The sequence below is a fragment of the Prunus mume genome, linkage group LG5 (genome assembly GCF_029339155.1).
Source record: "Prunus mume cultivar Tortuosa linkage group LG5, ASM2933915v1, whole genome shotgun sequence".
NCBI lineage: Eukaryota > Viridiplantae > Streptophyta > Magnoliopsida > Rosales > Rosaceae > Prunus > Prunus mume.
This window is the reverse complement of record NC_142702.1, coordinates 26,072,642-26,100,151: the sequence shown is the minus strand read 5'-3', so window position 1 is coordinate 26,100,151 and position 27,510 is coordinate 26,072,642. Positions and strand designations below refer to the sequence as shown.

At 37.5% G+C, this 27,510-nt stretch overlaps 7 protein-coding genes and 1 non-coding gene across 8 annotated transcripts; 6 read left to right on the top strand and 2 right to left on the bottom strand.

Moving 5' to 3' along the window:
- LOC103332717 (guanylyl cyclase 1) lies at positions 1 to 4,808 on the bottom strand. Its single transcript, XM_008235463.3, is given in 11 exon segments — positions 1 to 364; positions 737 to 812; positions 1,493 to 1,565; positions 1,951 to 2,012; positions 2,133 to 2,188; positions 2,190 to 2,222; positions 2,357 to 2,431; positions 2,870 to 2,981; positions 3,520 to 3,644; positions 3,778 to 4,078; positions 4,528 to 4,808. Coding segments are annotated over 10 exon segments (852 nt in total). The 5' UTR covers positions 3,940 to 4,078; positions 4,528 to 4,808; the 3' UTR covers positions 1 to 286.
- Positions 4,809 to 7,839: 3,031 nt separating this feature from the next.
- ROPGEF5 (ROP guanine nucleotide exchange factor 5) lies at positions 7,840 to 11,526 on the top strand. The gene is made up of 7 exons (XM_008235461.3): positions 7,840 to 8,591; positions 8,868 to 8,984; positions 9,102 to 9,256; positions 9,569 to 9,643; positions 9,739 to 10,029; positions 10,317 to 10,673; positions 10,771 to 11,526. The coding sequence occupies exons 1-7, from the start codon at positions 8,270 to 8,272 to the stop codon at positions 11,326 to 11,328; spliced, it is 1,875 nt and encodes a 624-aa protein (XP_008233683.2). The 5' UTR covers positions 7,840 to 8,269; the 3' UTR covers positions 11,329 to 11,526.
- A 590-nt stretch (positions 11,527 to 12,116) lies between these two features.
- Positions 12,117 to 12,188, top strand: TRNAD-GUC (transfer RNA aspartic acid (anticodon GUC)). The gene has a single exon. It is a non-coding gene; the product is annotated as a tRNA-Asp (tRNA).
- Positions 12,189 to 12,348: 160 nt separating this feature from the next.
- Positions 12,349 to 13,055, top strand: MEE60 (maternal effect embryo arrest 60). The gene has a single exon (XM_008235459.2). It carries the CDS (start codon positions 12,460 to 12,462, stop codon positions 12,991 to 12,993), a length of 534 nt encoding a protein of 177 aa, XP_008233681.1. The 5' UTR covers positions 12,349 to 12,459; the 3' UTR covers positions 12,994 to 13,055.
- Positions 13,056 to 13,192: 137 nt separating this feature from the next.
- LOC103332714 (uncharacterized) lies at positions 13,193 to 14,405 on the top strand. The gene is made up of 2 exons (XM_008235458.3): positions 13,193 to 14,140; positions 14,246 to 14,405. Exons 1-2 carry the CDS (start codon positions 13,801 to 13,803, stop codon positions 14,260 to 14,262), a joined length of 357 nt encoding a protein of 118 aa, XP_008233680.1. The 5' UTR covers positions 13,193 to 13,800; the 3' UTR covers positions 14,263 to 14,405.
- Positions 14,406 to 16,776: 2,371 nt separating this feature from the next.
- On the top strand, positions 16,777 to 17,537 carry LOC103332713 (uncharacterized). Its single transcript, XM_008235457.3, has 2 exons — positions 16,777 to 17,189; positions 17,352 to 17,537. Exons 1-2 carry the CDS (start codon positions 16,841 to 16,843, stop codon positions 17,369 to 17,371), a joined length of 369 nt encoding a protein of 122 aa, XP_008233679.1. The 5' UTR covers positions 16,777 to 16,840; the 3' UTR covers positions 17,372 to 17,537.
- A 3,079-nt stretch (positions 17,538 to 20,616) lies between these two features.
- LOC103332711 (uncharacterized) lies at positions 20,617 to 21,363 on the top strand. The gene is made up of 2 exons (XM_008235456.3): positions 20,617 to 20,997; positions 21,176 to 21,363. Exons 1-2 carry the CDS (start codon positions 20,649 to 20,651, stop codon positions 21,193 to 21,195), a joined length of 369 nt encoding a protein of 122 aa, XP_008233678.1. The 5' UTR covers positions 20,617 to 20,648; the 3' UTR covers positions 21,196 to 21,363.
- A 139-nt stretch (positions 21,364 to 21,502) lies between these two features.
- Positions 21,503 to 23,016, bottom strand: LOC103332710 (uncharacterized). Its single transcript, XM_008235455.3, has 5 exons — positions 22,571 to 23,016; positions 22,243 to 22,485; positions 22,070 to 22,145; positions 21,909 to 21,970; positions 21,503 to 21,769 (listed from the first exon to the last, which is right to left on the bottom strand). Exons 1-4 carry the CDS (start codon positions 22,721 to 22,723, stop codon positions 21,954 to 21,956), a joined length of 489 nt encoding a protein of 162 aa, XP_008233677.2. The 5' UTR covers positions 22,724 to 23,016; the 3' UTR covers positions 21,503 to 21,769; positions 21,909 to 21,953.
- Between the last annotated feature and the right edge of the window lie 4,494 nt (positions 23,017 to 27,510).

Genomic DNA, 27,510 nt, shown 5'->3' with positions numbered 1-27,510 from the left:
TGAAGACAGAAAACCAGGAAGGGTCCTGTGAATTTCATTTATTGAGCCTTGAGAATCTGTTTGGAGAGGGCTCGAAATAGAAAATACATACATGTATGTTACATGATATACAATTAATCGGGGCGTATACGTGGTGTGCACGTTATCTTAAGTGCACAACCAAATCCTCTGCTCAATAATACTGAGAGAGTTTTCAATGAATAATCGACTAACAATTTCCCCCCCATTTATAGTACATGTTATACGTGAATCAACTTGTAATATATAGGGGATCTAATAATAGTTGTCAACGGCAATCGATATTGTCACGAGCGGGACGTTGAATTAAGGGGCTATTTTGCTTCCCACTCCTCTTCAAAGATATCTGCATGGAAATCCCATACGAAATTAGTGATTGAGAGTATCTTGCCATTATTGGGGTGCATGCAAAAGTGCTTTCATTAGAAGTTTCTTTATATGAATCTTGTGATCTACAAAACTTCCTGAGTTGACTTTTTCAGGATATCAGCAGATATTGGCTCTGTAAACGGGTGGAAAGAGTCATCACCATAAAAGGTTTCACCGGTGCATTATGGAAAGAATTATGGATTCATTACTAAAATGGATGTAACGGGTTTCCTACAAATGTTAGGTGCCCATCTCCATGTTTGAGCCAACAACCTAGCGATTTAATAATCTCAATGTACTTAAATGACAAGGAAGACACACAACAAGGTCAAGGCTGATTTCGGATTACCAAGAGAAGATCCTCATCAGTGCCAAACGATTTCCTTGCTTCTTCTAAGCATGTTGATGACACCCGCTCATGTTTCCTGCACAGTTTATCCGAAGGGGCGCTTATATAAGCTAAAAGAACTTTGGACCACAATAAAACATGAGATTAGTAATTGACAGCCAAATAGAACAGTTCAAAAGTTCACCCAGCCTAAAAGAATGCACATGTAAGCAGAGACTTGTGTGAGTAGATTTTTTTATCAACGACTACTCCCATGAAAAACCAAACTCATTGACTTCTTCAGCACTATCAACTATATTCAAGCATTATACAGCCTTTCTGATTAACATTTGCAGCTTAATGTACATAGATCTTTGTAACTGTTCTTATGATGAACTTAGTGTAAACTTATTACATGAATTAACATAATTTTTGTAGCTGGACATTAGAAATCACAGATGCTGGATCGTTAAAGAAGCCTCTCTAAGAGTTTGACAAACATAAGGAAGTTTCTACTTTTGACGCCTGTCTTACTGGAAGAAATTTGTTAGCATGGCATGTTCTTAACGGCATAATATCCCACAAATTTCAAGAAGTTTTTGGAGTCAGATAATCACCAAATTGATAGGTCTATCATCATGATTTATACTCCATCAGAAATTTCAACATGAATGAGGATGGCCCAAACGCATGAATAGAAAGATAACATAACAGCTTTTCTTCTTCTTACCCACACCCCGGGCCCCCAAAAAGACAAAAGAGTTGCAATGAAGATACCTTGAACAGGCCGGATCTCTAATCTCAAACTCATCTGTAGCAGAGTCATACCCACATATGATGACATAGTGACCTAACAAAAACAATAAACTATCCAGCAATTAATTCATCTAAACATGCAACCTTCTTTAAAAAGTGGTTGGGAGCAAAAATGATTAATCACGGGATGCATAAAGAAGATCTTTCATCCCAGCAAAAGCACTTCTTTAAGTTAAATTATGATTCTATAAAAGTATTTATGTCCACTTTTTCTTTCTTTTGCCCAAGTTATGCATGTACAGCAGATCTATCCATCTCCCCCCATAAAGTTGAAAATAAAAAGAAATCACAACCCTGAAGCACCTTCTTTACATTGTCACAAACAAAAGGCACAATCATGTCAGTCTCAACATTGTGCAGGGAAAGAAGTTTAATTCAGATTCTAACAGAACCAGTGTAACCAAACATGACAGTCCTACCTGTGTAACCAGAGTTGCTTCCATAGAAGTCTGAGACAAAAACATCGTCCGAACAAGACCGACTGTGACACAATTTTGACAGAAATATTTAACATTAGCCCAGAACTTCGATTTTTAACATGTATCTCATACATTCCAATCAAGGGGAAAAAAAGAAAGAAGAGAGTACAAGAAATTTGAACCTCAATTTAAACTGATCAACCAATACAATGGCAATGTACTTTCCACACAAAATCAAAGAAACAAATTTCTTCTCGACTGATTGACCTGCACTGTAAAGAAAAAAAGGTTTATTGGAACATGAACATTATGAATAAAAAGGATGTCCGACTCTTGATTTGGGAAGAGATCAAGAAGAGCTGAAATTATGGTCTATATGTTAGCTTTTTGCGGCTAACAATTATACCTGTATACTAACTCCAGCTTCTCGTGCTTTCTGAAATAGTGTATCCACTCGCGCCAGATCATTAGGTAATTGCTCCTGCAGAATAAATGAACCGGAACTTTGTGTATCAATGTGTGAACAAGTATATGAAAGAAGAAAAGTGAAACAACATGATAAGTTCATGTTCTTTATATCCAAAACATTTTCTTTGGATAAATAAAATGAAATGTCCAAATTCTCATTTATTTTACATACCAAACACAAAAAGTAGCATTTGCAAATCATCCAGAAATAGGTGGCACCCATTGCTAAAGATTAAAATTTCAGCTAATACCAGGAAATCGTGACAGCTAAAGATCTTGCTTACGCAGTTTGGGTCCTCAAGTCATATGATATATGCATATATAATTAATAGACAATTAAGCTAAGAAGTGCATTCTGGAACTTGAAAACAGCCAATATGGTATAGTTCACACGCACCAGCAAGAAATACTGTCATTTAAATACTTCGTTATTTTAAATGCAGAAAATCACCTTGTAAAATGTCTCGCCAGAATAATTTGGGTTTGCTCCAAATGTCACCGTGTAGTAGGAAAAACTGATAGAGAACTTCTGTAATAAATATGCTAGATCAACGGTCCAAATGCTGCAAACAATATGTTAGCATGCAGATATATCATATAAGCTTATATTGAATATGTGACTGATGTATCAAGTAGGAATCTACCTGCAACTTTTAGCAACAAGAAGGTATCAAGCATTCTTATGATACTCCATACCTATTCCAACTTCACAACAAATTTGTATGAAAATACAAGGGGGGAGGGGGGAACATTCAATCATCTGTTGTTTGAAAATTGAATAAAGGAGGACAAGTATTGCTTGTTACCTCATTTCTGCAAGACAATGCATAAGCTATAGCCTACAGCATGCCCTTATGTAAATAAGATCTTTTAGGAAAGAATAAATTAATCTAGTAATACACGTAAGAATCTAGCATTTTAAACACTAGGTCGAGACTCGAGGAAGGGCTTTCATTCGTCTACACTTTATATCTTTGCCAATCTCAAAAGTCAGAATCCTATAATCATCAATCAAATTCTTACGAGCAATACTCAAAGGAACGTATATAACAGACTATCAGAGAAGGAATTGAAGTTCTGACTCTGTAAAGAAGGGAGCACCTAGTTGTGCAACATAGTTCTGCCAATGTCTGAATATCGCAGCTGTCTATGCCAACAGTCCGAAAAACCATCACAAGGCAGGCGAGGCCACAATCCCAAGAATGTAGCTGATTAATGTGTGGGACCTGTAAGCACCAAGACACGTAAACAAATTAAAACTAACACTACACTTTAATGAATTTGAATCCATTGGTATCAGAGTCCAGAATGAACAAGTTATCAATAAGAAAGATAGGGACAGAATGGCAATGCACTCACTTCAACAAAGTGTGAACATGGCAAGGCAGCAACATGGCATTTACCATTACTCGATGACTGCCCACATGGGAATGATTCAACTAAACTTGAATGTTCTCCATCTGATTCTTCTTCATCTTCCGCCTTAATAATATTATTGAACAGTAAACATGAAGGCCACATGAATGACCAATTCAGCTATGGTTTTTCACCACCACACTAATGCTCAGACATTTAAATACTCAAAGCGGTTATTTCACTCGGTAGCCCTGTAATGTAGTTCCCCCAAATTATTTAAAGGGTGTATATATATCTCTGCAACCTGTTCCAGTTTGAACATACAAAAACATCAGGTTTCTGGACTAAACAACAAAAAGAAAAGCGAGATCAATTTCTCCAACTGTGAAAAACATGTCGTAATCAAACAATATGCATTTACTATTTCCAGGGAACGACTATGATTTGAGAGCTTCAGTAAGACTATTTAGTTCTAATACAATTGAGAATCTGAGACAGAATTAAGCTGAGTTTGGACATCCATGAACCAATATTGGGTCGTCAGCATACAGAAATTTTTGGCTCTGACACTTTTTTTTACAATCAACTATTCAATTTAAACCCAAAGGTGAAGCTGATACACATCATTCAGAGGGGGAACTCAGGGTTTCTGATATTAAAATGAAGCTAAAGGAGGTTCACAAGAACGTATCTTTACACACTCTGAACGAGTTAGATAAGAAATCATCAAATATAAGTTATAGAACTGAAAACCTGCACGAAATCGATTGAATTTCCACAATCAAAACGGTCGAAAAATTGAGCAAAGAGCTCAACTTTTACATCTAAATCAACCAATTGAATAAGATAACAAGGAAATGAACAGCATCAACAATAATAGAGCTGAATAATTCATCAAAACAAGACATCAAAGCTCAATATTTTGCAATCCAAGATATCAAAATGAAGGCGCTGCTGGTAGGTGAAGTAATTCAGCTACAGCTTCATCAGATCAAAATCCAATCATTTCTGAGAATAATAAATTGTACAGCAAATGATTAAAAAAGACAAAACCTTTGCGGAAAATATACAGAAAGAAGGAGAAAGACGCGATCCACACTTCGGATTCCTTGTCTGGCTTCTGTCCCTGTCCGATTGGATCCAGCCTGGAAATATTCAGATTCTAAATTCTATGTGTCCTGTTTTTTTTATCTTTTTTGGAATTGTTAAATATATTTTGGTTTTGTTTGATCGAAAGAAGAAATTTTGGTTTTATTTTTCGTTGTTTCTAAAAAAATCATAAGTCCATTTTGGGCTGACGGATATTGGGTTTGGCGGCAAGTGGACAAGTAGGACTGTGGAAGAGAGAAGATGAAGAAGGCCCAATGACGTTTATTTTGTACTCAAGCTGATGGGCTATGAGACGAAGGGGAGGACATCGCCTAGTGTGATTTTGCATAAAGACATCCAAATTGTCCTAATTAATAGAAAGTTTCCTAACACAACTCTTATAATTTATTAGTGTAGTGATTTGTAGCAATTGTTTATTCAGGAGAGTACTTAAATTCGAGTCTCATCCTTGAATAGAAGAAGAGACTACTAGCTCATCTTGATCAAATGCTGATTCCTAACATCGTGTAGTGTGTGTGATTATTACCCATCTCAATATGAAATATTCTAAAAACCAAAAAATATGTAAAATAATAGCTTATTATATGTAAATAATTAAAAAACCAAAAAGAAATAAAAGTCCATGTGTGACAATTTTTTATATAAAAAATACATGGATATAAGACGAAATAAAAAATATATAATAAAAGAAACTGATTGACACCCGTGATTGCAGCGGAGAAGCCAAAAGTATTTGTTCTGGTTTTTCTTGTTTTGTAAGTACATGCTATTTATTCAAACCACCAGAGAGTCCGGTGTATATAAATGAGACAGGCTCCTAACTTCCCCAGCCTGCAAAGTCTGCCACTTGCAGGCCTATTCAAATTTAAACTGTTTTGAATGTTATGGCCCAAAAGAAGAAAAAAGAAGGGAAAAGAAAAGCCTCATCTCTTTTGCACATGAACATTGGCCTCATGGCAAACTAGCTTTGTGAAATTAGATAAGCTCAACCCCTCCTCCCTCTGATTCTATAGTTTTAGATGTTTTTTTTTTCTGGTGTCTCAGAAGTTAGTTTTAAAATTTGAAACTGTACGAGTATCTGTGAGGGAGGACTGTACATTACATTTACATGCTAGTATGCTACATGTCTAATGTCAACACTCAACGTTGAAAGAAAAAGGAGGGAAATGAATGCGCAAAGAAAATGCAGCAACTGTGGAAAAGCAACCAGTACCATAACATAAAACCAAAAGTCAAAGATTTTAGCTTGTTGCTTTCGCCGTCACAAACGGCTATATACACAATGCATGCCATATGCTTTTTGCTTTTCTGAGCTCATTGGTTTATTTTTGCAGTTGGGGGGTCTTGAATTTTCAGTCCTCTTGCTCCTCCTGCAGTGCTCCACTATGCAATCATCATACTTCATAAACACTTGTGGGTCTTTCTTGCCCTGAGGAGGCCCTTTCACCCTCCTTTTTTTTAAAAATTAAAAAAAATCTGTTTCTGTTGGAAGTTGGAAGTTTGAAGTTGAAATTCAAAATATAAATATAACTTAAAAGAGTTTTAATAAGAACATGAAAGCCTCCCGACTCATCTGAACAATTTATATTGTATTAACTTTTCTGCACATATTTAACTTTTCTGTAAGAAGATGGGCCAACTTTTCTCAAACACAAAGATGAATTTTGCAGCTAAATTAATCTCAACTGTGGGATTTTCACTTTTTACTAAAATTCAAGCATAAAGTCCAAAAAGATGGTTTAGAAGGTGATTAGAATAGTACCAGGGAGAGAGATTTAGTCATATTCTACAAGGTGCTTTTTGCAACAGCCGATGGACCATTCGTCCTACACGACCTACCCTCCCCTCCCTAAAACGGCTACCTATTCAAATTTCGATGATGCTAAATTACCGAACCACCCTCCATCTGCCTTCGCTCAATACTCTGCCCTCACCTAATTACACAATATTTGTTTATAGAAGGCAGTAACCATGAGCATTATGATTTCTAGCCATTAAAAGAAATTCATAAACTTTACTGATTAATATAAATATAGCAATTATATTTGCGTTTTGGGCAGTCCATGGTGGTGGCCTATATCATCAATCTGGTCACCATTAATTGAACATTGCTATGTGATTATGTGGGTTGGTCACTTGGTACCAATACTACTATGCAAATGAAGAAAAAAAACACCAGAGATTAAAAGATACCTGTTGGGCCAGGTTAGGTCTGGTTTTTTTTAAGGCTAAGAGCATCTTCAAGGGAGATGTCAAATATCAAACATTAAATTTAAATTTGATGGTTGATGTGCAATTTGACATTTACATTTTATACTCCACCCGATCTGTTAAATAAATAATTTTTGTAACAGTCAAATCATTTAAGATAAAGAAGAAAAAAATAAAAAAGGAAAATAAAAAATGACAATTACAACCATCTGTTTTTAAAAGATAATAAAATATTCATTTGACATCTTGTTTATGGAATGTCAAAAATAATTGAACCTCCAGCCTTCATTTCACATCACTTTGACAATTCGGTTGGAGTGATATGAGATGTTATTTCTAACCGTTAAATGTCATGTGACACTTTTGACATATCGATAGGAGATGCTCTAAAGCAACAGACTTCCTTCCCTCACTATTAAACCCCACTGGTTGATTTGATGGACTTGGAAGGACAAATGCAAAACCAGGCATTTAATTAAGATCATCAAATTTCAATCTTGAACTAACCCACCTGTTCCATTTAATTTCATGTTATGATCTTCATTTTTCCATTTTATTTTTTATAAGAAAATTATGAAAACAATGCACATGATCTCAATAGTACAAAGCTATATATAAAAGAAAGACCATGCGGAGGCCAGAGGGTGAGTTTGTAATTTCAAATTCACAAATCCGTACGCTGTCATTTACATGGTCCTATATTTTAATAATATTTTTTGAACGTATTCTGTCCTCAGAGAGTGAAAGACAAAGAGAGAGAAGGATGGAAGAAAAGAGACGTTGGTATGGCATGTGACAATTGGCAGTTACCCTCATGAGTTGTGAACTTCAAACTCAAATCAAATTTAGAAAGGAGAGGAGAATAAAGGCATAACAAAGAGAAAGAGACCCCATATCCCCTCCTTGCAGCTTGAGTGGTTCCATTGCAACCTCTGTTACTGTTACTCTGTGGCTAGCAATCATGACCACTTCAGTTCCTGAATAAATCCTCCAAAAATTCAAAACCCATCTCGCAATTCTTCTGTAAGCTTCAATTGTACAGCTCAAAAGTCTAAATCTATGCTGGAACAACTTGGAGGATCAAGTTCATAACTAAAGCAGCTGAGCTAGCTACACACTGGCTCAATTTATTTGCTTTCCTTGCGCAGCTCAAGCATTTTCAGAAGTTGAAAAGATGGAAGCTTTGGTCAAGAAAAGGGAGAATTTACAGAAAAAAAGAACTGGGTTCGTCAAGTCTTTGGCTGATAATGGGGCTGGAAGTGAGTCACTCACCGATTCGAGTGGTGAGTCCAGGGAGAGCAGTTCGAGTAGATCGAGCTCCGAGACTTCCACTGAGGAAGTGAAAAGAAAAGGGCCTTCTTCACCGCCTCTGTTGGGCTGGCCTATAAGAAAAGCTGAACTGTGCAAAAATTCGGTTGCTGCAGATGTGGGTGAAGCAGAACAAAAAGCCCATGCTGATGATTCGAAGTTTAAGGATTTGGCTTCGAAAATTGCAGGTTAGATTTATTTTTCTGCAATTTGTGCTTCACTTGGTTGCCAAGAGTTGTAATTTTTTTTTTGAAACAGCAAAAATTTGAAACTTTACTATGTTTTCAACCCCACCTCTTTTCTTTAGCTTAATACAACTTCTTTAAAGAAAAAAATGCAAAAAGTATATAACTTTTTCCTTTATATTACTAGCAACCAAATAAAAGGTTATTAGAATCCCATGTGACTTATTATGCTTATTTTTCCTTTTTGTAATCCTTCTGCGTTGTTGAAAATTCAAACAGAGATGGATATGATGAGAGAGAGATTTTCAAAATTGTTGCTTGGGGAAGACATGTCAGGGTCTGGTAAAGGGGTTTGCACAGCGATGGCTATTTCAAATGCCATTACCAATCTTTGTGGTATGTTCATCCTCTCAGTCCCTGGAATCGGTTTATAGCACAGTAGGGTTCAATTACTTCATATTGCAATTTTTTTTTTTGGTTTTTCAATTAATTCAAATTTTATACGACATGAAGCTTCCATTTTTGGGCAACTGTGGAGATTGGAACCCTTGCCTGCTGAAAAGAAATCAATGTGGAGAAGAGAGATGGAATGGCTAATTTGTGTTAGTGATCATATTGTCGAATTGATACCCTCTTGGCAAACATTTCCTGATGGAAAAAAGCTAGAGGTAATCCTTCCTACAGTCTTAATTCTGCTCAGAATTGTGATTATAAAACATCAAAGATATTGCTTTATCTATCCTGCTTGTCAGGAAGACAGAAAAATTAAAATTAATAATTTGAAGCTTTGATGTTTCACATCACTAAGCCCTGAGAATAATTCTGCCTTGGTCTTCAAATTCAATTACCAAACTTTCTCGTATCCCCATTTCATTATGACTTGGTAAACAAATGTGCAAAATCTCAAATGGAAAACCGGTGGCAAAAACGTGACAATCAATCTAATGTTTCTTGTTTCTTACTGTTGGTGCATTCTGTAGGTCATGACTTGCAGGCCCAGATCAGATCTTTTTATGAATCTGCCAGCACTGCGTAAGCTAGACAATATGCTTCTTGTGAGTTCTAACCTTGATTGTTTCATAATGTACTGTTTTCATTTTTGGAAGTCATTATGATTTCAAGGAGCCTTTTTTTGTCTTTTCTAATGTAGGACATATTAGATAGTTTCACCAATACAGAGTTCTGGTATGTCGATCAAGGAGTTATAGCCCCAGAAGCAGATGGCTCATCCTCTTTCCGCATAACACTCCAACGGCAAGAGGAGAAGTGGTGGCTGCCTGTACCTCGTGTGGCAGCCGATGGTCTCAGTGAAAATTCAAGAAAGCAGTTGCATCACACACGGGAATGCACAAATCAAATACTAAAAGCTGCTATGGCTATCAACAGCATTACTCTAGCAGAAATGGAAGTTCCAGAGTCGTACATGGAAACTCTCCCCAAGGTTTGCAAACCAACATTGGATTATACTTTTAAGTGAAGCAGAAGTTACACAGTTATAGTGTATTTGAATTGCTAAAACTTCATTTCTTAATCTTGCTTTATCTTACAAGATTATGCTTAATAACTATAGAGGTGACATACACATATGAATCTAGGAGTTAAAATGTGCTGCCTGTCACCACTCTAAGATAATAGTTGATAGACATTGATCATGATGTTGTGTGAACCCTTGAATTGATGAGCATGAAAGGATTATCTTACATTGAACTCTTCATGATTTGTAATCAGAATGGGAGGGCCTGTCTTGGGGACATAATTTACCGGTATATTACATCAGATAAGTTCTCCCCAGAGTTTCTGCTTGATTGCCTTGACCTGTCCAGCGAACATGTTGCTCTCGAGATTGCAAACCGTGTTGAAGCCTCAATATTTGTCTGGCGTCGAAGAGCTCACTCAAAGCCTCCGCCTAATCCAAACCGCTCCACTACAAAGTCATCATGGGAGATGGTCAAGGACCTAGTGATTGATGTGGATAAGAGAGAACTGCTGGCAGAAAGAGCTGAAAGCCTCCTGCTTTCCTTGAAGCAGCGGTTTCCTTGTCTTACCCAAACTATCTTGGATACGAGCAAGATTCAGTGCAACAAGGTTAAATTTTACTTCTTTCAAAAAACTCTTTCCTCCACTCTTGTTTTCCTTACATCATGTTTGTTATAACAATAGAACTTGTTTTCATACTATTCAGGATGTTGGGAAATCCATTCTTGAAAGCTATTCAAGAGTTCTGGAGAGCCTGGCATTTAACATTGTGGCTCGCATCGATGATTTACTATATGTGGATGACTTGGCTAAACAGACTGATAGATTGTCATCAGTGGCTACAGTCAGTGTAATTACTCGCAAGAAGGTTCCAGTCCAGTATTCGGTGCCTCCCTCAAGCACTCCTCAGAAAAGAGCTTCTGCTAACTTTTCACCTGTACCTTTAATTAGCCCTGCAAGGGGAGAAAGGACTCCTTTTCTCCACACTAGTAACAACAGGGACAAGCCTCCCCGTCGCGGCTTGGGAGTGAGAAGAGTCTTGACAAATTATCTTGGCGTTGAAACAAAAGCAAGAATCTGCAGCAACACAATGGAAGGGTCTGTTTCAATACCAAACTTACAAGGCACAGAAAATTTGGATCGTCAGAAGGACTCATCACACCAAAATGGGAGAAAATCACAACAAGTCAGGTTTTGCCTCTTAACTTATGGTCGTCTCTTGAAGTTCTGGAGGAAAAAAAGTGGAAAGAAATGCTATAGTTAGGGGACTATAGAACCTCTTGGTGTAACTAAGTATTGACGCTTATGAGTTAGGGGAGTTTAATCTATTTGTTAAAGTTCCTGGTTTGCATGTTGTTTGCATTTAAAATATTGTAGCTAAAAGGAGAGAGAGAATAGAGAGATTAGATTGCTTGTTGAAACTTCTGCAGAAAGAATATAGACATGAGATTGCTAGTTCAAATTAATGACTTATACTGCTCATACTAAAGAATTTCAAAATTGACTTCAATGGAGAATGGAACCACTAGCACTCTAAGCAAACAAGGTGCCAAAAGAAGAGTCGTTTAAATAAAGTGAACAAATTGTCAAAACAAAACAAAAACAGAAGAAACTCCTTCAAAGATTAAAACTTTTGAACTCAATCGATATAGTGTCTTATATAAAGAAAATTTACAAGTTTATCATCAATAACAAAAATACAAATTAATAAATAAACCAAATCCTAGACATGTATTTATAAAAAAACTCAAACACTATTTAAACATAGAAACACACCCAAAATCAACCACAAAGTCAACAATTGTATATTTTTTTGGGTGTGTTTATAAATGAGTTTTGAGTGTGTGTAATGATGAGTTTTGTGTGTATTTATAAAGTGTTTTGGGTGTTGGGTTTTTTTATAATTTCAGCTTCCATTTTGGGTGTTTTAGTGAAACTCCCTAATAAAAATCACTTTTGGAAGCAATTTTCAAATAAAAGATTTGAGCAGAGCGTTTCGAAGCCATATGGTTAGCATTTATTTAAAACAATATGGTAAAATAGATCAACAAGGTCGTTGTAGTATAGTGGTAAGTATTCCCGCCTGTCACGCGGGTGACCCGGGTTCGATCCCCGGCAACGGCGCAATTTTTTTTAACCTCTCGCTAAACACCGTTAAACTAAAAACCCATTAAAGTCGTGACACGTGCATGTAAAGTCCACTGTTACTGATAAAACGTCCAACTTTCCGTCGTTTCACCAACGGAAGCTTCCTTTTCTTTTCAGTTTTTAGACGAAAGAGAAAAAAATAATAAGAAAGAAAGCAGACTCGGCCGCTTGTTGTTGTCTGCACAAACACTTCGCAAGTTTGCAACTTTTCCAGCTAGTCAGTGAGATAGTTTCCGAAATCCCCAAAATGCCCTCCCGCGGCGGCACCAGCGTCCACATAGTGGCCCTAGACGGTATCGTGAACGTGAACTCCCTTTTCACCTTGGCCGTCTTCATCGGCCTGACCTGGGATCCCAACGACCCGAACAACACCCTGATTGAGGTAAACGACCCCACCACCTGCCGCGCCGGGCCCCGCGTCGCGGAGGACCTCGTGGCCTTCCACGTGTACTCCTTCAGCTCCTTCCTCTTCTCCAGCCTCGTCGCCGTCGCCCTCAAGCAGGCCATCCGGATCACCCGAACCCCGTCCTACCACCCGGCCGAGCTCCTCGCCCGGGTCAACAGCTCCGCCCTCCGGGTCGGGATGCTCGTCTCGGGTGCGGGTTCGGTTTGCGGGTGCGTGTTCCTGATGCTGGCACTCATCAACGTGGTGCAGATCAAGCTCGGGACTTTGGGTTGCGGGAGCTCCCACACTTTGGCCGCCGTGATCCCGCTTGTCATCTTCGTCCCCGTTGCGCTCCTCATCTATGTTTGTATCGTTTTGTACGCTTTTACGCGCTAGAGCTTTTGTATAATTCCTTCTGATTTTGCAGAATTTTAATGCATGGTTTGTGTTTCTTGAAATTGAAGTAGTTGAATTCAATTGAAAGAATGGAAAAGCTTGCTTCTTTGCTTGATTTTTTTTGTTTTTGTTCTCCTAGTGGTAATGGTATAGTGGTTTGTGATAATTGAACCCAGGAAAAAAAACAATCTTTGGTGGATTGGGAAATCAAATTAATGCTTCACAGATTTGGTGAGATGAAATTTATGGATGAGTGGTAGTACAGGTGGGTAGAGAGTGCTGATATTCTAATGAAATTGTTCATGTAGCAATTATTCTTTTTGTTCTGTATGGATTGCTGATGCTATATGCATCAGGCTATCATCATAGAGCAATATTAACTGCTTGGTGCTTTTTGTTTAGCTGGTCTTTGTGATTGGGTGGTTTAATACTTAAATGCCATGTTTTGGGTGGGAGATTATGAGGGGTTTAGAGAAACAAGATTTTCTTAGTTACAAGAGGGAACTGAACCTAGACTCTACAGAAACTAGATTGAGGTAGCATGCCGCTGTGGAGAAATGACAAAAGTATAGGAATGGTGGCAAGCACTTAAGCTAGGGGCAGTAATTTTTATTGGCTTAAAGTTGCCAGGTAGCCCTAAACCATTTCTGAAGGAGTGCAATAAACAAATTGAATTCCTCCTTCCCAGTGCTACCTCCACTATGTCTTGTGGGTCTCATTTGTGTAGGTAACTAAGTACCTTTTGAGCTGCTTGGTGTAGTATATAAAGCGGGAAGTTGAGAAGTGTTTCTACACTGCATTGAAGAAATGGAATCTACAATGAAGTGTATGTGCCTTCTAGCGTTTGTTGTGATTCTGGGCATCAATCAATTCGATGGGGCTTACGGGGCTGGCGAGTGTGGAAAATCTAGCCCCGACAAAGAGGCCTGGAAGCTGGCTCCTTGTTTAGAAGCAGCACAAGATGCAAATGCTGCAGTTTCTGATAAGTGCTGCAGTCAGGTAAAAAGGATAGGCCAGAACCCAAGCTGCCTCTGTGCTGTGATGCTTTCTAATACTGCTAAGAGTGCAGGAATCAAACCAGAAATAGCTCTTACCATTCCGAAACGATGTAACATTGTGGATCGTCCTGTGGGTTTCAAGTGTGGAGGTTTGTTGACATATCCCTAACAATTTGTTTATCAAACCAATTGTTACTGAATGCTTCTTCCATATTCATTTGCAGTTTATTAACACTAGCTATTCTATTTTTCAGCATATACATTACCCTGAAGATCATGAAGTCACTTATGGTGCCAGCTACAAGGACTGTCAAGGAGTGCTGGAGATTGTATCTCTGTAACTAGTTCATCTAGCTTTTTACTATGACATCCTGATCTAGACACCTGAATATTAAATAAAATGTTTCTGTTTAACTGTCTTTGCAAAAAATTTCACTTCATGTTGCCATTGTTGCGGCCAACCATAGCTATATTGGTAACCAAAAGGAAAGAAAAGATGGGAAGGCGGATAAAGGGAACATTGGACTATAAAAGAAATGCATCTATGACTAAAAATGAAAATGGCAGGTTCATTAATTTCAAAACAAACGAAGATGGGAGGCTCAGTTCATAGGCCATATATATTACCTCAAAAAACAAAAGGAAAAATTTCATTATAAGGAATGCTTGATGACTTTTTTGGAATGTCGATATGGGCTCCCTATATAAAATGTCAATATCAGCTCCCTATATAAGTTGTTAATTCGAAAATGATAAAAGTTAAATATCCATTCATTTATAAGCTGATAAAAAAGTTCCTTGACCCCTCTTAAGGTTAAGGAGCTAGGTAACAAAATGTGGTCATTGAACACTCACTAACCCTCCCTCTCGTTGGCCTGAGTGAGAGGCCAGGCAATGCTCAAGGAGTGAGTAGGTGCTGCACTCCAAAGCCTGCAATAAACAAAGAGAATAATGTGATCTCCTCAGTCTAATTTCTACCTGCATCCATGCCGTGTCTTGTGGGATGAGTTTCAATTTGATCTTTGACCCAAAAACAGAAGCTCCATTGGATCAAGCTGCCACTTTGAGTATAAAAAAACCCACCAACACCAAGTTGGGAAATTGGAAGCCATTGACTATCACATTGCAAAAAATGAAGGGTCCCATTAAGAGCTTCTGCTTTCAGGCCTTTCTTCTAACAACCATTGCTGCGTTTGGTTGAAGTGCTTATGGGGTAGGGGAATGTGGCAAAATCACAACTGAGAGGGCAGGCTGGAAGCTGGATCCATGCATAGCTGCATCAAAGAACAAGAACGTGAAGGTTTCAATCAAGTGCTGCGCGCAGTTGAGAAATATGATCAGAAATCCGAGATGTCTTTGTGCCATTGCTCTTTCTCAAAATGCCCAGCAAAGTGGAGCCACCCCAGAAATTGCTCTCACCATACCCCAACGTTGCAACATTCCAAACCGTGTCAAGGGTTACAAGTGTGGAGGTCAGTGATATAATTCACATTGCAATCTCAGCTTCTAATTAATTAGCATACTAATTTTGATTGCTTCTAATGTAATTCTGGTTTCTGGGTTGCAGCTTATACAATGGTTTGAAGACTGAAGAGCCTGAGCTGACCAAGGGTTACAAGTTCATCTATATTACACACACACACACATATTATGTGCAGTTCATTTCGATATTGGGTTAAGTAACTTATTGATATGTACAAATTTGTTGGTGTTTAATTGATTATTTGCATTCTGTAATGCCAAAGTCTTATTGATATGGTTCCAAAACAGAGTAATCCAAAAGCACTGTGAAACTTCTTAACATTAAGTATACTGTCCGTCAGCTGATTGGAAGGCAATCAATTAATATCCAAGTTCATATGTCATTAGTGTTGAAGAATACACGAGTTCCACATCGAAAACTTAACAAAATAGAAGTCCCATATAATAACACTATTAAATAAAAGTGTTGTCGTTTTAATACTTCTGTTCTAGGTAATATAGATAGCCCATCTATTATATTTAACAGAGTAGATTTTTGTTCATTATTTTAATTCAATGTGTACTCTCATAATCTTTCTTAACACTTGACACATCTCCATAAACATAACTATAATTCCAATAACAGCAGTATTCCAATACTGGGTCAACTGAATAATTCCATGGCAGTCAACTACTAAGCACAATAGTTACTTTCAATTCCAATAAATCAAGCAATTCCAACAATAGTACTGATATATAGGACATTGCCTCGCAATTTCTCTATCAAAATTCAAAGGATATTGATCATGTATAGGAGATTGTCGGGAGACTTTGAATTCAAAAGCAATTTCTGTAACCCGTCTTATTTTAATTTAAACTATATCTTAACTTCCAGCAAAATATATATAGAAAGACACATGATATTCATGAGAAAGGCAATTTCTAAGTCATACTTACAATAGACGTAGCTAACTAGTAAACCTATACGTATCAAAGGGTGCTTATGATTATTGGCTGTTTAATTAACTTAAAACAGGCGTTAATACTAAGCAAGTAAGAAAACCGTGTACTGAACGGGTGAAAAAAGATCTTGATTTGCAAATTTGTCGTTAACTAAATCCAACATTCAAGTGGAGATAATAGTGCTTAAACTTGTATTCTAGTGGACATGTTTGAAAAAATTAATCTAAGATATAATTTATTTGTTGTGGTGTCACTGGTGTGTAGTGGACGACTTAATGGTCGCCATTTCAGTCAACTGAACTTTCATTGAATAATTTGCTATATATATATATATGTATATATATAAGCTCAAAGTGGAGAAGAAAGAAGTCGTGCATACATATTATTCAAGTCATGCATTACAGAAGAATTGTATAAATAAAAAAATGGGAGGAGGCTTAATATTGAGGTACATGTGGATGGTGGGTTTGTTTGCAATTGTAGGCAATAATTTGGGGTTCGAAATTGAGGGGGTGGAGGGGGCTGGGGAGTGCGGGCAGCTGGACCCGGAGGTGCTGATCTACAAGCTATCATCTTGTGCAGCCTCCGGACAGGATAAGAACGTGGAGGTTCCTCCCAAGTGCTGTGGTCTGATGCAGAGGGTCCGCACAAGCTGCCTTTGTGCCATCATCCTTTCTAAAGAAGCCAGGAGCCTTGGGATCAACCCCGTAGTTGCCGTCACCATTCCTAAACGCTGCAAAATTGCCGGACGTCCTAGGGCTTACAAGTGTGGAGGTATGCATGTCATCTGCATTTTATTGTGCTTATTAACTTAATTAACGGCTCAGATAGTTTAACAATTTACGACGGCCAATTTAGTCTGACTTTAAAATTCAGTCCTGGCAAAATTCTCGATTTTGCTGCTGTTAAATTTGTTTCATTTTTGGTGATTTGCAGCTTATGTGGTGCAAGCATGACCAAGAAGACCATTGGGTCATGGAGTGCGGCATCTATGGTTCTAAAGTAACTTATAGACAACACTCTTAATGATATGCTAATCTAGCTTACAATGTTTAATTAGTATAATTAACCTTGAAGAAACTTACTATTGATAAATAAAAGGCAAAAAGCCACTTTATGTTTCATGCGGTTTATCACTTTTGTTACTTAAAATTACTGTGATCAATTTGATCATTTTTACCTTTATTGTTTTCAATTTAAAGTAACTGTTGTTACTTTGTTGAGGGACATTTTGGTCCAAAAATAAAGACCGGAAAAACAAAAAAGAAAGAAAAAAATAAAAAATAAAAAGAAAAAGAAAGGTAAAAAGAGGAGAGAGAAGCCCTCAGCCACACTGTTTTAGCCCGTTGTTGTCCAGTGGAAGAGCCATGAGTCACCTTTCGCATTGTAGGGATAAAAGCAATCAAACCCATTAATAATTATATTGATAATATGGTTATTATCTTTTATTGATAATATACTTTTTTGGGGTATTAAGCTTAGACTACACACAATTACTAATTTCATGTTGAATTAAATATAATTTGATGACCAAATAGACATAGACAAGTTATTTCATAAGGATAACAACATCTAAGTACTAGTATATAATAGTTTTCAAAGTTTACGATATGAGTTTCAATTTTGAGTCAAATTTAATCCTTCAAATGGTTGGGCATCTCTCTATTTGACCTTAACAGGGGGAAAAAAAAAAAAACTGCCCCACCGCTTCAGCGCCGCATCTTGGATAGGGAGGTGGTCTGCCCCTCCTCCCCTTCCTTCATCTTCCTCCTTGAATCACACTTTTTTCCTTCTCCCCTTATTTTCCAATCTGGTGGGATGAAGACCATGGACATGATTTCCCCTATCACCACCCTCTTTACCCTACGGCCCGTTTGGTTCATGAGAGATCAATTGCTTTCCCATGTTTGATAAGTCTAGGCATGGAAAATCGTTGCCTGGTCCATAAAAAAGTAGGGGGGAAAGTGAAGCCATCCTCCCAACTTGGGTTTTGTTTTTCCTCATCATGAGAAAGTTTGGGAAAATGAGCCAATATTAAATAAATATTTTTCATGAACATTTTGTCCCCATTATCAATTTAGAATTATAATATATCATTAAATGCATTCTTTTTTTATTTGATTTAATATGGGATAATTGAAAATGTATACAAACTTTGTTTTTCATTCCTACTCAAAACAAACATGGAAAATGAAACAAAGTAATATCTCCCGGTTACTTTCCTAACATTATCAAATGTGAGAAATGAATCTTCCATTTCCCATTCATTGAGAAATTACATGGGAAATAGTTTCCCAAATTGCGTTCCGTGAACCAAACGGGGCATGTGGGTCCTGCTCCATATCGACCCAAAATCCATGGCTCATCCAGATTCCTTCACCTATTTTTTGATCTGGCCTCATCCTTGGTCTGTAGATGCAAATTTCAAACACGTTTTGGCGCGTATTTATTGGAAGGTGTATAGAGCTCATGCTCAGGTGCTTGTGTCACCTCCTTCCAGGTTCTTGGTACTTTTTCTCCCGACTATGGAATGAGTTTCTCATTCTTTTTTTGCTAGCTGCTGTCTTTTGGATGTATTGGTTGGGTTAATTCTGATTATGTTGGTGAATCTCGGGTGGGCTTGTTTTGAGGGCTTGGTTTGCTAACCTACGAGTGTTTGGTTCTTCATGGTGGTGATTAGTGGTTTGTCCATCTACAATCGTGGAGTTTCTTTTTACTGGTGGCAACTTGGAGTTTCTCTTTGGTTATGGCGGCTAGGTTTTCTGTGTTTTATTTTATGTATTTTATGTTTAATGTGGGCTTTGTGTCGAATGTGGGTGTAACGCCTCTTTGTGGCTATATACCTTTATGTGGGCTAAATGCCTTTATGTTGGCTTTTGCCATTTTAGTTTTTTTACTCGGGAACATAATCTTTATGCTATACCATGATGGTTTTAGCTAGATTTGTTCATGTTTGTTTCCAGTTGGTTTTCTGGCGGTGTTTTTGCCAGGCTTTGTTTGTATCTGTTCTCCGCCCTTTTGGGGGATTGCAATGAATTGGAACTTTGACCCAAAAAAAAAAAAAAAAAGTTGGTCACGTTTAGAATGTTCAACTAGTTTCCAAAATTTTCCAATAAAATTCCAAAATATGTAAGTTCCAAAATTTTCCAATATTCCGAGTTTTCTGAATTGGAATAGAAATATAAATTTCAAAATTTTTTGGAACGAAATTGGAATAGGAAATTTTTTTGGATCAAAATTGGAATTCCCTGATTCTGGTACGATCCATTTGAAAATCAGCCCATGCCCGTTAAAAAATGGAGTCATTGATATGCTATAAATCAAGAAGTATTAATTAGAAACGAAGGAGTAATAACATGCTTGAAAACCATTGGGTTGACTTATCTGAAGTTTGGTGGCAAACAATGTAAATATGTAGGTAATAAGAACTAATCTTACACGTGGACAATTGATGGGGGGAGCCCTCGGCACCCTTGCTGATACAGAATCAGCAGGTTTTAAAAGGCACAATGTTCATTGGACACTTGGCATATCCATAGTGAATGTCTACAGTCCCACATCAAAAATCTACACAACTTGCACACCTCTCAATGTTTATAAAAGAAGCACAATTCCCCAAAATGGAGGTAATCTGAACTTTCAGCATACTGCCTCTAGAACTGTTCAATTTTCTTACTAAATCCGTATTTACTCAAGCATCGGAGAGCCTTCAGCCGGTATCACACCGGTGCCCTAGGTCTTACTGAGCGTTTGTTGTCTTACAGATCGCACGCTCTACCGAGGCCCAAGCATCTACCGAAGGCCCAACATTATTAAGTTGCGCGGGAAAATGCGGAACCATTTTTCTGCGTCAACAGGTCTATATTAGACCAGCCCTTAACAATATTGAAACTAATTGCACAATTCTCTTCAAAGCTTCAAGATTGAGGATATATTCATTGAAATTACCTCATAGACTTGTTCGAAATAATGGAGATCAGCACAACCAGTGGCTTCTGAAACATTCAAGTGAGATAATACCTACCCTTCGGAGGACTCAGTCAGCCTTGGAGTGCTTACATCGAATATATTAAAGTTTTATTGTAATGGACATGTTTGAAAAATTAATCTAAAGATATAATTTATTGTTGTGGTGTGGAGGACGACTTAGTGGTCGCCATTTCCAGTCAACTAAATTTGCTATATATAATATGCACAGAGCATTCATTTGTAGAAGAACTGTAAAAAGAAAAAATGGAAGGAGGTGTAATATTGAGGTACATTTGCATCGTGGGTTTGTTTGCAATTGTAGGCAATAATTGGGGGTTCGAAATTGAAGGGGTTGATGGGGCTGGGGAATGTGGGCAGCTGGACCCGGAGGTGCTGGCCTACAAGCTAGCACCCTGTGCAGCAGCCGCACAGGATAAGAATGTGGAGGTTCCTCCCAATTGCTGCTCTCTGATGCAGAAGGTCCGCACAAGCTGCCTTTGTGCCATCATCCTTTCTAAAGAAGCCAAGAGCCTTGGGATCAACCCTGTAGTTGCCGTCACCATTCCTAAACGCTGCAAAGTTGCTGGACGTCCTAGGGGTTACAAGTGCGGAGGTATGTATGTCATCTGCATCTTAGTATGCTTATTAACTTAATTAACGGTTCAGATTTATAGTTTGACAATTTACAACAGCCAATTTAGTCTGACTTTAAGATTCGTTCTCTGCTGCTTAGCTTGCGTAATTCTTGATTTTGCTGCTGTTAAAAACTTTTCATCTTTGGTGTTTCGCAGCTTATGTGATGCAAGCATGATGAGGCGTAGGGAAGAAGACCATTCGGTCATGGCCCGCGGCAGCTAATGTTCTCAAGTAACTTTTATAGACAACACTCTTAATGATGTGCCAATCTAGCTTACAATGTTTAATTAGTATAGACCTTGAAGAAACATAACTATTGGTTAAAAAATGTTGGTCCATGAAACGCCCATCTATATATGTTCTTTTGATTTTGTTGATATAAGCGATATTGAGGAAGGGGGAGTTTTCTCACACACACTGTCAAAGTGGCAAAACGTTTCTTGTTATGGCTTCATATCATAGATCGATTGCCAGAATTAGGATTGAAATATTAAAAACAGAGTGTCTAAATTAAGTAGATGAAAGTTCTCTCTTACAAAACAAAACAAATTACATGAAACATTAATTAGCTCGTATATATTACATAACTTGCCCAACTGGGATAAAAAGACCCAACAAGCTAAGTTTCTGGATCAGTCCTGGCTCTTCTGCACTATATCTACCATGCTATATATGTACTCTATATAACACACACCATCTTATTTTCCATACATAGTCTTTAAGGTAGATGTTCATACTGAGATCTCACCCTGCAACATAACAGACATTAAATTTTTCAGAGTCAGATGAAAAAGTAACAGCTAGTATTGCATTGCATGCCAAGCAGAAGCAAAACATAGGATTTAATTAATCACCATTAATTAAGGGGGATGAACTTGTGTTAATTACCTCTGCTAAAAGGTGGCGAGTTCACATAAAACGCACAGGAAAGAGTTAGTAATAAAGTGAACCTGGACAGATGAGAAGTATAGATATGAATTAATATTGTAGACTAGATTAGTATAATTAATAATCTTGATTAGTAAACATAATTCCATTAAAAAACATACCCTTCCACCAGTTTCCCCTTGAAGCACCATTTGAATTATTCCCATTTGCATCATCATCACTCCCATCTTTCTTAGACTGAAGAATTACACAATTAATATCAGCAGAGTTTACTTCATAAAAATCAAATAATAAACCACCAACCCCCAAAAAAACCAACTTGGTTTGCACTTACAAGGTGGTGCTGGTGGGATTCAGTGGTCGTCCCAGTTCTTGGACTATAATTTTCTTGGCCACCATAGTAGATTGAGGAGCTGAAGTTGCATGGCTCCACAGCTTCATTTTGATATTTCATGGAATCTTTGCTTGCGCCTTTCGTGTTTTGGCCTTTCGTGCTTTCGCCTTTGCTACTGTAAAACCCTTGGCTCTGATTATCCAAAGCGCTTGGATTTCCGTACTTGCCACTGCTCCCAAGTCCCTAATCAAAATTTAAATCCACAGGTCATTTAGACTTGTACCCAAAAAAACAAAAAAAACAAAAACAGGGCAATAAACTCACTTACCGCTGATGGTGGTGGTGGGAAAATAGAGCCAAACAAGGAGGATGAAGAAGATGAAGAAGAGTCCTTGGGGCCAAAGAGATGATCCAGAGTCCTGGAAGAAGAAGAAGAGGCATGGCTTGAACCACCACCACCCACCTGGTTCTTGTTCTCCATAGTAATATAATTAGTTATGTATATAGAACTCTTGTATATACTAGCTAAGTAGTTATAGTGTTTCACAAAAGCTGCTTTCTTTGTCAGCCAAAACGAACAAAATTAAACTACTGCTGCTGCTTCTGATAGCTGATAGTTTATCTCTTAACGGTCAAAGACCCAGAAGCAGAAAATTGGATAAGATTTGCAGAATATTGATGAGAAGAAATACAGAAACAAACAAGTTAAGAGACAAAACTGGTGAAGGTAAGGGGGGCCAGAGAGAACACGTGAAGATTTGCAGATGTGGAGATAGTGAAGGCGTGACAAAGGTATTTATAAGCCCAAAAATATATGGAGATGGAGTTAGCTGCTGGTTGGGATACATGGATGCTAACCTCATCCCTTCTCTGGTCCCCATGTGCCCTTCAACTCTCCCCTGTTTTTTGACACATGGGTTGCCTCAGTTTGATCCAAGTGGACATCTTGCCAACTCTAAGCCCCTACTGCCACGTTTCTGAGTGGGACCCTATATAAATCAATCTTTGACAAATACATAGATGTTCTATTATGTGCTTTTGCTTGAGTTGGTCGACATTCAGATTTTTCTTCTGTGAGAGAGATGAGAGGTGAGGAGATGAGGAGATCTGTTAATGTCTTAAAACGGATAAGGTGTTGATGCGGATATGCCCGTTTACATCAAATAGTTGACTCAAGCCACACTAGATGCCATGCAATTCATATCAAACATATTGCATGTGTGCATGTCTTCCTTGCTCTTTCAAGAATCGGTACCAATACATGCCATCAAATATTATTATCTTCGAATGTAACTTTTGAATGATTTTTTTTAATCGAGCACAATTTGACCTATAGTAACTTATAAGAAGGATTTAGTCATTAGGGGATATAAAAAAATAGATATTCATCATCATTTCAAATTATGTTAACTTGTAAACATTCTTCTATGTTGTTAAATTACAGTCTCATACATTTAGCTGTATATTTTAAATCAAAACATATCTCATTATTTAAAGTTATGGAATGAAAAGATAATATTTTTCTGTGTGTGCCGCCAAGGATGATATCAAATTTCATTTAAAAAAATATACTTATATGATCAAAAAAGAGTACGTCGTGATCAACATGGCTACTAGCAAAGATGCCACATGGTCAAATGGTGCAGTGTTATTATGAAAATTCACAATGAAATGATACCTCAAGGTTCTCATCCGCGTGCCTTAGAACATATTCTAATTCAATTTAATTAAAGTAAATCCGTGTCAGCTCCGTCAAAGAGAACTTCAATCAGATGATTAGTTGATAACCAATGCGGGGCTTACAAGTAATGTTTAGGCGGCTTATAAGTACTGTTTGGATACTATATTTAAATCACATTATCTTGAAGATACGGTTTCATCTCACCATAGCTTTATGTTCCTTTTGGATAGCTTAGGATAAGCACTGCATTTCGACCAAATAAAAGGATAAGCACTGCATCTTCCCATTACATCCATATCACCGCCACTTTCCCGGAAACAAAAACAAGGCGTGACAATTTTTATTTATTTATTTTGTTGGCAGAGCAAAACTTTTCCATTTCTGCATGTAGATGAAATGGAATAACTCCATATCAAGTTTCCGATACGGGACTTTATTCTTCAACATATCTATGAACCACATCCTTTTTCCTTCATTTTCGAGGGAAAGTTGTTCTGACTCGACAAGGAAATGGAAAATTTCTTTTTCCCACTTCTTGGATCGATCTAAGTTTGGTCTGGTGGGTTTTGACACAGCTTGGATCTCAGATTGTTGCAACCCAACCCAACTCAACCCAATTCTTTTTTCACTAGGAAGGTGAGGCTTGGGCCCATTTCAGATAAAAAAGAGAAAAGAAAAAAGTGGTTCGACCCAGCTAAACTTGCTACTTGATCATGCATGTGGAACAAGTTGAGATTCCCGTAACCAATTTACAAAAAGTTGTGTGTACGAGTCATTTTTGTTCATTCTTTCTGGTTGTATCCATGGAGGAATGAATGTTGTAAAAAAAAGCATATCAATTTGCCGTGTCATTTTCAAGCCCAACTTTCCATTGGGGGTTGCTTGCTTTAGAAGAAGGAAAAAGCTTTAAGAGAAGACCTGTAAATATATATTGTTCATCTTAATTATATCATCACCTCATCCAAATGCCATCTATATCGAAAGGTCAAAGCCTCAAAGGTTCAGGTGGGCCTAAGACAGATAATATGTTTTTGGGTTATAATTGGTGTCGGTCGTCTCCTTTTCAAGATTGTATGGTCCTATACAAAATGTAACAAAAAAGGAAAAGAAAAGCCATACGCCAAATTATGATAAGCGTGCATGTGATATGGATGATGAAGATTAAAAGTAGTAGTTATATGCTCAAACAAGTCAGAAGTGAGAAAAAGGCTACGAATATTCCACATTCCAATTTCCCACCACTCACCCCTCGATGGCTATGTTATGTGGGTGGATTATTGTCCTTGGCGCAACTTGCATGGTAGGTCGTGCATTGTACGTATTTGATGTGCCAACATCATGTGTATGTGTTCATTTCCCAATGTTTCTCTCTAGTAGTGGAGAAAAATTATATATCACGAGGATAACATTGTTTTGTTATCCTAAATTTTATTACGCGCGATAAGAATTCTACATGACGGAGCATAATTAGATAAGGATAGCAAATCAATGCTATCCCGGTGACATATAACTCTTTCTCCTTGTAATAACAACAACGACTGAAAACTAGCCATCAATCAATCATTCTACTGTGAAGAGGAGGGGGTCACTTAAAAGAGATGGGCCAAACATCGTCTTCGGTTTAATTCTCATTCTCGCCTCATTAAAGCATTTTCAGTGGGAGGGGCTAGCTTGGGCAAGAGGCCCCCTAGGCCTCTAATCCTGTTTTTAGCAGCCAAGGCTTGCCAGGGCAAGCGCTGGCTCCATTAGCCTGGGCAAGATGACTTAATGCTGACGTCATTGTGACGTCAGCAGCCAATTTAAATAACCAAAAAAAAGAAAAAAGAAAAAGAACAGGGATAAAAATACCAAAAATTTTAGATTTAAAAAAAAAAACCTAGTCATATTTTTTACTTTCCACACCAACTCTATACAAAGGCAATGGGTGGAAAACCAACAAAAAAATTGCTAGAGCAGACATTATTCATGTAACTAGTAACAACCATTACCTCCCCTTATCTTTTGCCACGACAAATATGTGGAAATACTCTTAATAATCTATTGGTTCTGGAGAAAAATTTGGACGGACAACTTCGTGTCACATGGCAAGTACCCATTTAAAGTTTTCTGGTTGGTCTCTTCTCGTTCTTAATTAAAGTATGAACAAGGAGGGATGTGATTTGGTATGGGAATGCTACCTACGTAGCTTTCAATTTATTGTCCATACATATATACACCTATCAATTGGGGGAAAAATTCCCTTTCCCCACTCCAAGAATGGACAAACAAAGTACATACTTGGATTACATGGCGGATCCAGAAATTTTTTAGCGGAGGTGCAATATTGACTTAAGTATGAAAATGGTTTTGGAATAATCATTTTCTCAAGATAATTTTTGGCGGCTTTTATTCCTTATACATCAAATAAGAAAATTTGATTTTATGAGATTTTAGTATGAAGTATATATTGACTTAATGAGCCATCATTTTTAGCCTAAATCGTATTTTGCACTAAAACCGAATTTTCATATTTTGATTTGGTGGGAATTTGATTTTCTTGTATTTTTATTTGAATCCAAATGGGAGGTACTTCCTTATTTACATTGTAAACTTAAGTAAATGGAGTAATATAAAAATAAATAAAAGTAAAAAAACAAAGACATTTACTTAAATGTTGAAAATGGAAATAAGGTAATTTGTACACCAGTTGAGCAAAGGGGCAATTTGAAGCACCTACAATGGTTTTTCAAGGGAGGTGCAGCTGCACCTCCTTGCGCCTTAATAGATCCGCCCCTAGAGTACCATAAAATAATCCTTGATAAAGGATACATTTCAAGTTTTTGCATCACAGTAAAGCCTCACCACTCATGATGTACATATATAATACATTTTTATAATCTGGCATTTTAATCCTCCGCAAAAGTTTCAGCAACTTGCCGTTTCTTATTGATACATCAATACATGATTACATGGTCATGCACCTTTTTAAATTTCAAGATATACAACAATGGGGCTCCTCAATTGGAAAGTACCATCATCACACACCAGAGAAGCAGAGATTATGGTTTTGTTAATTAATCACCGAGTGTTCCATAATTATTTTTTGATGAGCAGCTACTCTTGTCCCTGCTAATAATTTGCAATAATTTGGTACCATAGCCTTGTGCACACAAAAGATTTACGTAGTCACTTTCTGCAGAGATTTTTCTTTTGGTGTTTTTAATGAATTGTTTTTGTATGTGTCAAACCTTGATTTGCAAGAAGTAGTCTCCTTCCCCTTGTATGGTGATGGTACTACTCTGTCATCTTCTTCAACATACTAAATAGGGACATTTTTGGAGGCCATGCTGCTAGACTAGAAGCTCCCGGAGCAGCTAAATCTGGCTGCAACATAACAGGAGAAAAAAAAAAATCAGAGATGAAGTACTGCGGCCCAGCTAATAATATAAAAGACTCTCGAATGTTCATCAAGTTATTCTTTAGGAAAAATCAATTCGTAGCTCATGTTATTGGGTGTCTTGAGTAAATTTCCCCAAGGCCAATTGATTATTAATAATAATTATTATTCATGCAAAATCCAAAACCAAACCTTATAGCCTAGCCCAACA

Excerpts from the sequence above, each read along its gene's own strand:
- ROPGEF5 (XM_008235461.3), top strand. The coding sequence starts at position 8,270 with ATGGAAGCTTTGGTCAAGAAAAGGGAGAATTTACAGAAAAAAAGAACT. Across the intron at positions 8,592-8,867 it reads TTTGGCTTCGAAAATTGCAG|AGATGGATATGATGAGAGAG; the intron begins GTTAGATTTATT and ends AAATTCAAACAG. Across the intron at positions 10,674-10,770 it reads GCAAGATTCAGTGCAACAAG|GATGTTGGGAAATCCATTCT; the intron begins GTTAAATTTTAC and ends CATACTATTCAG.
- MEE60 (XM_008235459.2), top strand. The coding sequence starts at position 12,460 with ATGCCCTCCCGCGGCGGCACCAGCGTCCACATAGTGGCCCTAGACGGT.
- LOC103332714 (XM_008235458.3), top strand. The coding sequence starts at position 13,801 with ATGGAATCTACAATGAAGTGTATGTGCCTTCTAGCGTTTGTTGTGATT.
- LOC103332713 (XM_008235457.3), top strand. The coding sequence starts at position 16,841 with ATGGGAGGAGGCTTAATATTGAGGTACATGTGGATGGTGGGTTTGTTT. Across the intron at positions 17,190-17,351 it reads TAGGGCTTACAAGTGTGGAG|CTTATGTGGTGCAAGCATGA; the intron begins GTATGCATGTCA and ends GGTGATTTGCAG.
- LOC103332711 (XM_008235456.3), top strand. The coding sequence starts at position 20,649 with ATGGAAGGAGGTGTAATATTGAGGTACATTTGCATCGTGGGTTTGTTT. Across the intron at positions 20,998-21,175 it reads TAGGGGTTACAAGTGCGGAG|CTTATGTGATGCAAGCATGA; the intron begins GTATGTATGTCA and ends GGTGTTTCGCAG.
- LOC103332710 (XM_008235455.3), bottom strand. The coding sequence starts at position 22,723 with ATGGAGAACAAGAACCAGGTGGGTGGTGGTGGTTCAAGCCATGCCTCT. Across the intron at positions 22,486-22,570 it reads TCCCACCACCACCATCAGCG|GGACTTGGGAGCAGTGGCAA; the intron begins GTAAGTGAGTTT and ends AATTTTGATTAG. Across the intron at positions 22,146-22,242 it reads AATCCCACCAGCACCACCTT|TCTAAGAAAGATGGGAGTGA; the intron begins GTAAGTGCAAAC and ends GTAATTCTTCAG.